Raw genomic sequence first — 12276 nt, 5'->3', positions numbered from 1 at the left:
CTGAATCAGACAAGAGTTTTTAGGAAGTCAATTGATTTAGGTTAGGAGTCAATAACAGGTGTTGTCATCATCAATAGGGTGCTGGAGTAAGGGATTTGAGGATTCTTGGTTTTAGAGGAAAATCTGGGAGTCTAAAGGACAAGAAGCTACTAGAAAGTCTTAATGATTAAGAAGGGATAAGGTAGATGGTCAGTAGTAGTCTGTTAGGATCAGATAAGGTCAATAGGGGTAGTAGGAAGCTCAAATGATCAATAGGATTATGGAATAAGGGCATTAGAATGCCTTTAGACATATTTTGAGCCTCATTATCTAACGACCCTCATTAGAAATGGACCAATGGGAAGAGAGCAGTGTGCACATTTGGTCTCCTCCAAAAGTAGGGGACAACTAGGCTTGTCTTCCTCTCATTAATACAAATATGGAGTTGAAAAATTAGGGGTTGGCCTTCATAAATCAGGGGTGGGGGGCTCCATAAAGTAGGGCTACGTAAACTAAAAGTAGGGGGGCTCCATCATTTTCAACCCCCATCAATCTCGTGGGTCAAAAAACCCAAAAATGGTTTTTTTTAATTTCCAAAAGTGATTTCCCCCCCTAAAAACCCCAACCAAACCATATTATATCGAAAAATATAATTTTTCACCTCCATCTTCTATCTCTACACTCCATTATTGCCTCCAACATCACCCACTCCCAACACTCCATTCCCGCCAAAACGAGAAACTCAAATCTCCATAGCTCTCTCTCTCTCTCTCTCTCTCTCTCTCTCTCTCTCTCTCTCTCTCTCCCCTCTCCCTCTCCCTCTCCCTTCCTCTCTCTCTCTCTCCCTCCCCCCTCTCCTTGCCTCCCTCTCTCTCTCTCTCTCTCTCTCTCTCTCTCTCTCTCTCTACTATGCTTAGACCAGCATCTCTCTCTCTCCCTCCCCCCTCTCCTTGCCTCCCTCCCTCTCTCTCTCTCTCTCTCTCTCTCTCTCTCTCTCTCTCTCTCTACTATGCTTAGACCAGCAGCTTATTCACGCCTCTCTCTCTCTCTCTCTCCAATCATTGTAGCATAAGAAACCATGGAGGTTAGTGCATCTTCATTGAGGAGAAGGCCAAGATACACAATAAATTCTATGCTCTTGCACAATGTGAGGGATGATCATGGTGCTTGGTTTGGGATGCAATTTCAGAAGGAAGATTGGGTTTATTTTCAACCCAATGCCATTGGACCCCATCGAGTTATGTCAAGATGTGGTTGAGCACCATTGGAAGGGGCGTCTACTAGGTTTCAAGGAATCAAGGCATGATGTGTTAGTGGCCCTTGTACAACATGTGTACTTAGAACAGCTATTTCATTGTGGCCCCAATGACACACTCCTCTTTTTCCTTGTAACTGTATGGATTTGTGTGTAGTAGGTTAGTTTACATGGGCTCTTGTTTTCAACCTCATTTGATGGGTTTTTTTATTTCCAGATATTTTCCCTTCCAACTTCATTGAGGAGAATCCTGTACAAAGCCTAACAGGGACATTATATGCTGTTCATGCTCATATAGGGGGTTGGAATACTCTCAAACATTAATGCCTCTTCTAAACTTGCTCATCGGAAAGTTTTCTTCTACACAAAGGCCAACATAGGCCAATGGGTTTGGTAAGCTAGAAGAAATACCCTCCCCTCCTCTCTCTAGCACTGAATGGCCAACGCCTGATGTTTGGACTATGATTGCCCTTAAGGCCCACATAGTCCAATGGGTTTGGTAAGCTTGAAGAAATCCCCTCCCCTCCTCTCTCTAGCATTGAATGGCCAATGCCTGATGTTTGGATTATGATTACTCTTAAGGCAAAGATGGCTAGTGATATACAAGCCACTTTGAAGTACACCAAGGCCTCAAGATCAATGGGTCTTACTTGGGCATGCCCTATGCATGCATTTGCCCACATGTTTCGGGCCTTTGAGTGCACACAAACACCCACCATGTACATGTGCAAGGTGGTGGGTGTTGAAGAGATGGCCAATTTACTTGGCCAAGGGTGGGACCTTGTGGAGGGGGAGCAAAAAGGGGATAATTTCAAGTGCAATGTAGTACAGTCCAGTGTCTCCTTTCGATTCTTGTGAGCACGTGCCACTTTGTGCATTCGATTTTGTTATGAGCTGGATGAGAAAGAAGGGAGCATGTATTCCCTTACAATCTCAAGAGGAGGTTGCAGATCCCATAGCTCTCTCAATATGCATACCAAGTGTGGGCCGGGTAGAGATTGTCCTAGTAAGCAAGCATTGGAGCCTATCGAATGTTCGTGATCACCTATGCATGGGAATCAGCAATGCTTGCTTCAAATTGCAAGCCACGAAGGTAAGGGTTGTTTTCTCTTTAAATAAATGTATTTTCTCATAACTATCATAGTTCAGTTACAACAATGAAGTGTGTTTGGATAGGTAGGAAGGCATCTAAAGCAAGCACCAACAAGGTGTCCTTAGATTGATGTCACTTTGGCTCAAGGGAGCTAAGCTAGAAGTGTCCATTTTGTAATCTCACTCCATTGTGGGAAGATGTTTTGTAATCTCACTCCATTTTGGAATTGTTCTATAATCTCACTTCGTTTTGCAGTTTTATAAATATATTTATTTTCTATCGTACTTTGGTTTGTTGACTAGGCATTTTGGTTTATTGAAATTGTGGTTTTGTGGTATGGTTGGTTTATTTTCATAATTGTTTTTTTTTTTGTTCTTGGTCTCGCTCAACCTAGTTTTCAGCTCATGCAATTTTGGAAAGTGCGGTTCTATGTTTTTTTGGTCCAGTGTGAAAAAGGACACAAACCTTCTATAAATACCCAAGTCCCCTTTTATGTTTTATTTTGTTCTTGGCACTCTCTAGAGCACCAAAGTACCAAATCACCTAAATAGCCCTCCTCATCGTGTTCCCTCTAGAGCAATTCATTGACTTTCTATGTGACACTGACTTCCTTGAGGCTATGCACCTCCACGCTATGCTCACTTGTGTGGTTGACTGGAACTCCACCATCCAACTACTCTCAGATCTATCTATTGACACACTCACCTACATGGAGACCCACCTAAGGATGCACTACCAAATCACCTAAATAGCCCTCCTCATCGTGTTCCCTCTAGAGCAATTCATTGACTTCCTATGTGACACTGACTTCCTTGAGGCTATGCACCTCCACACGATGCTCACTTGTGTGGTTGACTGGACCTCCACCATCCAACTACTCTCAGATCTTTCTATTGACACACTCACCTACATGGAGACCCACCTAAGGATGCACTCACTGGCGTTACGGGATGATGATGGCTTGTGGGTGCCATGCAGTAGGCAACATCATTTCAAGTTTTGGGGCAGTCATGTTAGACCACATGATCATCATAGAGTTGGTGATGAAGATGAGTGTAAGGGAGTTAAGGACAAGATAACATTTACTAAGTTCAACGGTGAAGGCTCAACCAATGAGGATTTTGAAGAATGGATTGATAAAATGGAGCTTATGTTTGAGCTTAGCCCTCATAGAGTGATAGGGCCAAGGTTTTGTTTGCTACTTTGCATCTAGAAGGCTATGCCCATGCATGATGGTGGCACTTGAATGCTCATGGCTATTTGATTGCTACCTGGGTGGACTTTAAGAAACTTTGTTTTAGCCCCGAATAGATCAATTATGGTGGAGAAATGGGATGATCTCACTAAAATGGGAAATGTCAAGGATTATGTGCACAAGTTCATGAAGTTCTCACTTCATATGGGAGGCTTGAGTGAGGAGTACAAATTGAGGAAATCCATCAAAGGGCTATAAAATAACATTAAGGTTGATGTGGATGCTTAAAGAACCGTAACCATCAAGGAGGCCTTGCTTCTTTGCGGATCTATGAGGCAAACTATACACATGGAAGTGGAGAAAGGTATAGGTTTAGGGCTGATTTTGGCACTTCAAATATGGGAAAGACTTCAAGTGATGTTACATCTCACAAGGCTCTTCCTAGATTCCCAACCGTTTATGGAAGAGGTGGGAGAGAAAATTTTATATTTGGCAACTCTCTTCGTAGACCTTCAAATGTTTATGAAAAGCAAGCTGATGTGAAAGTATCTAACAAGAGCAAGGTTATTTATGAAGACCACATTAATGACTTGAAGAAAAATGTCTTGTGTTTCAAGTGTGGTGAAAAATGGAACAAGGATCGTTGGAAGGTTTGTAAGGCCAAGAAGATGACCCAAGGCATGATTCTCACCGAATCTTGCCATGAAGACACAAAAGAGGAAGATTATGAGGATTGCTTTGAAGATGCCAACAATGAAGTTGAAGATGTAAGGAATGGTACTGTATTTTCTTTGATCTGGGTGGATCAAAGAAGAGTGAAGTGGAAGATGTAGAGGATGATAGTGAATTTCTTTTTGATCTGGGTGGATCAAAAAGAGTGAAGCTGCCTATGTGTGTTCTTCGTGACATTCCTTTTGATCTGGGTAGATCAAAGAAGAATGAAGTTGGCTATGTGTGTTCTTTGTTAAAAGGATAACATGGCTACCTTATGCAATATTTCAAGTGATGCCTATGCTGGTGGAAAAGTTGTAAGTTTATTAAGGTTGAAGGCATGCATAAATGGGAGGGTGGCGTATGTTTTGGTTGATAGTGGGAGCACACATAATATCCATGTGTAGTCTCAAATTATAGCCCATACCTTTACCTTTGTGGCATGAAGTTAAAGTGGCTAATGAGGCAAAAATGGATTACAAAATGGTATGCAAAGATGTGACTTTGATACTCACAAGTGAGCTTCCGCCAATGAATGAAGAGGGCATGATTGAGTATGTGTCGAAAGTAATTTGGGTACAAGAGAAAGAGTTCTTTGCAACCATATATTCGTGGAGTATTTGGTTAAATGGAGAGGATTACCTAAGGAAGAAGCTTCTTGGCAACCCGCCTCTACATTGGAAGGGTTTGATTGCTGGATGCATTTGGGAAGTCCAATGAGGGTCAAGAACAGTGAATTAGCTTGCTGAAAATTCTTGTAAATTCACTTGGGATAGCCCTCTACCCTTTGATGTTGGATGCAAAGTGTTTGGAAGCTACACAAGGCTCTTATGCCATTATGAGATAGATGTTATGGCTTTTTTTGAAGGCTTTTTGGGTAGTTACAGCCATATACATGATGTGGCTTTTTGGGCAGTTACAGCCATATACATGCAAGTTTGGCTTCCCATACATGATGTGAGCATGAGCTTGAAGTTTAAAATGAGTCCACTAACATATACTCCATCCACGTGGATTGTGGTTTTAGGGATGGTTTGAAACAAAGTGTGGTCTCATGTGAATAATGGGCCCTAGGCCAATAGAACATGCACATGGACAATTTTAATGATAGTGTGAAAAGGGTGGTCACCAAAATAAGCCATAATTGGGGCTAATCACTGGAATATGAGAAATTACTCTTTCTTCTCTCTAAACCTAAGCTAATCTCCCTAATGTAGTCAAATCTAAGGTTAATCCATTCTAATTCTAGGATAATCTAGTTGTTGTTTTCTTTCATACTAATGAAGTAAAAAAAGTAGATGTAAAATATTAGATTATTTATTAACAAATGGATGCTATTTTTGTAGATTTTCTTTTTGGAAAAAAATAGGCGATGAAGATTTTACATTTACACTAGTATTTTATTTTAACTTCTAAGTAAATACTTACATGGTTCCTTTAACTCCATGTTGATAAAGGGATTTGAGCCATGATTTATTCACATGTTAAAAACACATGTACTTTATTTTCACACATGACTAAAGCCTTGCATGAATCCTTCAATCCAACTCTTGTGCATTAAGTTAAAGGATTCATGCTAAGATTCCCTTACCTTCCTTCATCATAACATCAAGTTGATGGATTTTTTCCAAGCTTCATTACTTTCCTTCAAAATAAAGTACATGTGTAAATGGACTTTTGAGACAACAGTGTAGACTCTTACAAACAGTGTTGTAGAGTTTACTCTATGTAATTCTAATAAGGCTTACCTTATGGTGTGTGATGAAGGCTCTTTTGCAAGTTACCAAGTTGTGATATGGAAAATGATGGACGTGAAGGTTACTTATAATGCAACCTGTATATCAAGTAAAAGTAAGGCACAAGCTTATGTGATGTGGTGCACGATAGTCAAATGACTTGTAGTAGTGGTGCTATGGAGGCACATATTTGATGTGTGGACAAGACCAAAAAAAACTCAAAAACTTATGGTTAAGTATATAATGCTACATGTATATATGGTAAAAGTGAGGCACAAGCTAATTATGTGATGTGGCACAATAGTGAGATGACTTGTAGTGGTGCTGTGATGAGGCACACATTTGATGCGTGGACAAGGACAAGAAAACTCGACAACTAATGTGGTTAATGGTTAGGTCTACGTGTGGGATTGAGTATTTAGTCTATCCATGAGAGCTTATAAGAGGTGTTTGTTTGTTGTGGCCATGCATTATCAAAAGTCAAGTTTGGTCTATGCCTAAATCTCCATGGTATGTTGTAAATGATGATGTCATGTTAGTTCTAGCCATGCATTATCAAAAGCGAAGTTTGGTATATCCCTGACTCTACATGGTATGTTGTAAATGATGATGTCATGTTAGTTTTGGTGATGTGCTTGAGGAATCAAGGTAAATGATGCAAGATCCAACTGGCATATGGAGGTGTTATGTTTAAAAAAATGTGTTCACATATGCATAGAGAAATTTAGCTATGTGGAATCTTAATTAGCAATGTTTTTGAATATCTACACTACTTTAACATAAATTCATATATACTAAAAAGTATACAAAAATGCATAGCACTAAATTTGATTACTTTTTCGAACAATTTACTCGTAAATCATCAAGATTGTTTTTCCAAAATTTTTTATATATTTTTTAAACTATGATGTTTTCTCCTTTTTTAAAGAACAACACGTTTTTGTGGCATTTTTAAGACAATATTTATGCAATGTTATACTCATCTAATTTGCTATATTTTTTATTATGGTTTGGCCATATATATCTACAAATCATAAGCATCATAAGTATGGATAAAAATCTTCTAAGAAATTATGAAAATGGTAAAAGCATAGTCTTCCAACTTAAAGGGCATAAGGATGAAAGGAAACCTTTTCATGGCTTGATGAAGTTTGAAGTGCTAAACATAAAGGTTTCCTAGTAGTATTATTAGAAATGAACATGGTAGCATTTAAAATAAAGGAAATCTTCTTGGATGAAGTTATGGAAACCTTGAATGGAAACAAATTACTTATGGAAAAGAATAGAACACGTGGAGAGTGTTGTAATGAGATATAAACATTTGTGACTCATTGAAAATAGTGATTGGACATGCACAAGTAAGAGCTAGCCCATTAGCTTGTGTTCAAAAAGATGTGTACAAGTTTCTTGATCAAGCTAAAGTGATCACTAATAGCATAAAAGTTATGGACACCAATGAATTACAGGAAGAGTAAGAGTGGAAACCTTATAGCCATTCAATTCCTCAATGTGGACCATTCTGATGTCTTGAACTTTGCTTTTAGGTCTCATCAAGCAAGTAGGCTAATCTTTGCAACTCGGATGGTGCAAGAGTGGGAACATTGGGGATTATGCTAGTGGTCGTGTTGCTACCAAGAGAACCACAAGGCATAGGACCGTCCTCTAAGAGTTGTTGCATCATAGAGTTCCATGATGATGCATCCAAGCAACTTGAAGGTGGTAATGCCAATGATGAGTTGATGGAGCTTTCTTGTGATGGAACATGTAATGTGCTGCAAGAATTGCAACTGTCCATTAGTAGTTTTCCATCTTCCAATTCCAATGCAGCTTGCCATTGATAGGTTGATGCCCCTTGGGTTATAGGGGCTTTATAATGGTGGGATGCACTTGGGGCCCACTCCAAAGCTTCCGTGTGACCGACCACTTGCGGGAATGCCTCAATGACTTCTTTTCTTGCTCTAAGCCAATCATTGTGTTGGGGTTTATCCTCATAAACAAGAGTACTCAAAGGCGTATTACCATTAATGAGCTCCATATATTTAGTGCCTTCTTTCACAGTGTTCTCAAACATGCAATCTTGGGAGATAGTTTGGATGGAAGAGGAAGGGCTAAATGGAAAATATGGAAGCCCTTGATTATTTACTACAAAAGGAGGCCTTTTGGAAGACATGAAATTGCTATTGATACTGTCTGTTACTATAGATGTATTGATAAACAAGGAGTCATCTAAGTCTTCATGATCTGTCTTGTGAGCCAAAGTGATTACACTAGTGGGTGAGCCAATCACACTTGTGGGTGAAAACCTTGAGTTAAAAGCACGGAGAGCTGCTCTCATTTTCTGCACTTTCATGTGTGCCTCTCTACTTTCTAGCTCCAATTTCTCCCTTTTGCTTAGCTCAAGTGCTCCATTTGTGGCTTTCAAGGCAGAACCTCCATTGTCTTCCCCACCACCACTAGTGCAATAACCTTCACTATTATGATGATTTCCATGAGCTTTAGGGATAGATGTATTAGTGTCTTGATCATGAGCCTCGGCTGAAGAGCTTATGGTATTCGTTAGGCTGTTAATCTTCTTCTTCTGCACTTGTTGTTGCTCAGAAATCTCAGTTAGAGGTTTATGGGTAGTGGGATCAATACCCATCTGCTTCAGTTTTTTCTTAATGCGTGTGTTCCAGTAGTTCTTAATCTCGTTATCGGTTCGACCAGGAAGCTGAGCTGCAATTCGAGACCACCTGCTATCCCATACACAAAGCTTCAGAAGAAATCTTACATTACAGTAAGCTGAAGCAAAGCCCAATGATAAGCCTGCGCCAAGTACATATGATTATACTAAGATACAGCGATTTGATGGATTTTTTTAACACTAAGCTGGAAATTTAATAGTGATCTTTTAATACTAGGCTGAAAATTCTAGAGGAATCTTTCAACACTAAGCTCTCTTTTGCCACTAATCCGAAGAATTTACAGTATAACAGTGTGTTACAATAGCCGTGAAATTATCCGCAGGCAATCAATCAAGGCTAATTAACACTCATTTCCCCTAATTTGCAGTACATCTAATAAATTAAGGATAATTAGCACTTACCCTAATTTGAAATACATGCAATATCACTAAATCTGATACTTGAATATGGTTAGAGATATCTCAAGTTTTCCTAAGATTTATGATCGATAATTGTGAAAATCAACGGGATTAATTCTGTTCATTATTGTAGCTAGTTACCTGTTACCAATTGCAGCGTGAAGGTCGATTATGAGCTTCTCTTCTGCATCAGAGAGCTGACCACGCTTCAAGTCAGGTCGAAGATAATTGGTCCACCTCAACCGGCAACTCTTGCCACATCTCAACAAACCTGTCAATAGATCGAAAATTTGATTTAGAAGCCACAACATTAATTAAACAAGATCTACTGGCTAATAACCACAAAATCACAACATGAAATTCTAATTACCAGCAAGCTTAGGCACCTCTCGCCAGCATCCATGGCCATACCGGGTTATAAAATTCACAAGCTTTCGGTCCTCTTCTACTGCCCAGGGCCCTTTTTTAAGCCCTACTTTCTCACAACAAGGCTGCCTTCCCATCCTTATAATTTGTTCAGAATTGAGCTTCTAGGATGGTCAGTAAATTTATCGTGAATCAGCATACAAACGCTTGCGTGTCTAAGGTATGTTCAGTGTTGCTTAATTTCTTACCATAGTCCTCTTTGATGAAGGCAACATTGCTCAAATAATCAAGGTGAGGCTGACGAAGAGAGAGAGAAAGAGAGAGAGAGGGGGGGTTGAGACGGTGGTAAATGATGGATTATTGCTAATTAAGTGTACACACACAGAGAGAGGCGGGGGGGGGATTGCAATGGTAGTTAAAAGATGAAATATTGCTCTATTTGCTGTTAGATTGCTCAATTACAGTGATGTGAAGATTGCCCAATTGCTAGAGTCCTCTCCTACTTGGTGAAATAGTCAGACAACCATTGTTTAGCTAAAATTGACAGTAGAGCTCCAATGGTGTCAAGAAAACCATGCCACTCTTGCATCTATTTGGTGCTATATCTAAGTCTATTAAGGCAGGAGTTATCAAAAAAAATAAATGCTAAGATAGCAAAGTTTAACAAAATAATAGATGAGTTGCATCTGTTTGGTGCTACATGTAAGTCTATTAAGGCAGCAGTTATCAAAAAAAATAAATGCTAAGATAGCAAAGTTTAACAAAATAATAGATGTAGTAATGCTTCAAAACAGTCTTAAGAGCTAAGAGCTGAAATGGTAATGAACAGTTTAGGGATTTAAAAGAAAGGGTTATATGAGTGAGCTTGGGATGGTAGTGGTGGGAGCTTACCAAGCCAATAATAATGCTAATAATTATAGTGGTGGGCTTTAATCTAAAGTAGTCCTTGACCTCTAAGCATGTTGAATGATGATGCTGAGATGAGAGGAGCGGTCTCCATGGAAGGAATAGTTGGGAAGAGAAAGCTGTGTTGCATTATACTACTGCTGCCTTTGAACTAGTGAAGAAAACTATATATACACTCGCACGCTTGGAGAAGTCTTCCCATATCTACCACCTTGCTTGAGAGGCAACCTCACACGTGTGCTGTTTTGCTTCCTACCATCAAAATCCCCTCATCTGTGCGTCACACACTAAGACTCTTGCCCCTTGGAAGGCACATTCCCACCTGACAAACCGAAAGCCCAGAAAAGAAAGAAAACCACTAAGTGTATATACTAGTTGTTGGTCCCACTCCTAGAAACCTCATAATAAGGCTAGCACTATATGCCTTTCTCGAGAGTTCTCACACTTTCTAACAAACTATTCATTACCTTTGGGCGTCTCCACCCTCATCCTTGAGAAATCCATGCATTCCCTACCTTGAGAGACGATCGAACTTGGAAGGAGAACTCTTCAACAAGAGAAAGAAATTTTGTTTGTCAATCACTTGTTTTTGTGTACTAAATCTTTGTGTAATTTTAGTATTTTGTAGTAGGATTTCTTGAATTTCTTGGTAAACATGTGCACTCGCATAAGTGCATGCATACAATTGTATAAGTGCATACAAATGTGCATAGCATTGGGCCACTTAAGAAATATATACATGCAATTTACAAGCTTTCATGTTACACTCTCTCCATATGTATGTGAATACATTTTTTGTGCATGCAATTGTATAAGTGCATACAAATGTGCATACAATTATATAAGTGCATACAAATGTGGATAGCATTGAGCCACTTAAGAAATATATACATGCAATTTACAAGCTTTCATGTTACAGTCTCTCCTTTTACACATGTGCATGTATACATTCTTTGTGCACAATTGTGTATGTGCACATGCATGCATGTGTGTGTAACATCACCTTCTTCTAGGATTCCTCTTCTTGTTTTACCCTCAAGAACTCTCAAAGTGTGACTCAAGTTAAACCATCCCATCACATAAAAGTTTTCAAAGAGACCCAACAAGTTGTTTAAATTGCTAATGAGAGCAAGGTAAAGTAAATGGCAAAACTCTTCATTATGTGATGTATACATTGTTTATAAGAAAAGAGCTATGTAACTACTTGTGCTAGCATGCCATTGGCGTCTTCGACCTTTTAGATTCTTCTTGGATAGGACTATTGTTTTTTTTTACAAACAAATCGGAAGATTCACATCTAAATGTTAATGCAAAGAAACTTTAGATCGATGGCATACTATCATTTTCCATGCCAATTAATATTGACACACTTTGACTTGGATGGATCCCTTTTTGTTTTCTTTTTTTAGTTTTATATTTCTTTACTATATCTCAAAATTTTTTTATCGAATGTGTGGTAAAAGAATGTCCCATGGACATTGAAAAGAGTTCGATGCTCTATGACTTTTCATTGGCAACAACTAATTTGTGCTCCTTTATTAAGAGTATCTTTGCAATGTACAAGTCAATGTTGTTACTGATTCTATCCTGATAACATTTTGTACTAATGTTTGGCATCCATGGTACAATGGTTGATATTTGTTTTAACATTCTTGTGCTACTCTATTCACATTTTGACATGTAAAGAACTAGATTTGAATCCTCAACAATCAATATTAATGTGTATGCTCATTTATGAATTATAAAATAGGATTCCATGTAGTGGGAAGTGGGTCTTCAAGATGGCCATGAACCACTAAATTAGAGGTTACATAGGACATAAATCACCATTCCTTTTTAAATCAATCACATACAAAAACCTTTCATGCAGTAGTAACTTCGAGGCAAGGAGTTTCAAAGCCTTCAAAGTGGGTAACTATAGAATATTTTCTCATTCTTGCAAAAATTATTGAT

At 38.8% G+C, this 12276-nt stretch overlaps 1 protein-coding gene across 2 annotated transcripts; it reads right to left on the bottom strand.

Annotated features, from left to right (window-relative positions):
• Positions 1 to 7290: 7290 nt before the first annotated feature.
• LOC147630542 (uncharacterized) lies at positions 7291 to 10471 on the bottom strand. 2 transcript variants are annotated; one of them, XM_086810446.1, is made up of 3 exons: positions 9422 to 10471; positions 9193 to 9322; positions 7291 to 8704 (listed from the first exon to the last, which is right to left on the bottom strand). In XM_086810446.1, the coding sequence occupies exons 1-3, from the start codon at positions 9552 to 9554 to the stop codon at positions 7510 to 7512; spliced, it is 1458 nt and encodes a 485-aa protein (XP_086666572.1). In that variant the 5' UTR covers positions 9555 to 10471; the 3' UTR covers positions 7291 to 7509. The 2 variants fall into 2 exon arrangements, with proteins under 2 accessions (XP_086666572.1, XP_086666573.1); XM_086810447.1 differs by having other exon boundaries at positions 7291 to 8701; positions 9422 to 10470.
• Positions 10472 to 12276: the final 1805 nt, after the last annotated feature.

Source organism: Cibotium barometz, chromosome 16, assembly GCF_041138505.1.
Source record: "Cibotium barometz isolate CiBa-2024 chromosome 16, ASM4113850v1, whole genome shotgun sequence".
Taxonomy (NCBI): Eukaryota; Viridiplantae; Streptophyta; class Polypodiopsida; order Cyatheales; family Cibotiaceae; genus Cibotium; species Cibotium barometz.
Note: the sequence above shows the minus strand (reverse complement) of the source record. Positions and strands in the feature narration are given on the sequence as shown.

Coding starts and splice junctions, on each gene's coding strand:
- LOC147630542 (XM_086810446.1), bottom strand. CDS start 9,554: ATGGGAAGGCAGCCTTGTTGTGAGAAAGTAGGGCTTAAAAAAGGGCCC. Junction 9,323..9,421: donor AGAGGTGCCTAAGCTTGCTG/GTAATTAGAATT, acceptor ATCTATTGACAG/GTTTGTTGAGATGTGGCAAG. Junction 8,705..9,192: donor CACGCTGCAATTGGTAACAG/GTAACTAGCTAC, acceptor TGTATGGGATAG/CAGGTGGTCTCGAATTGCAG.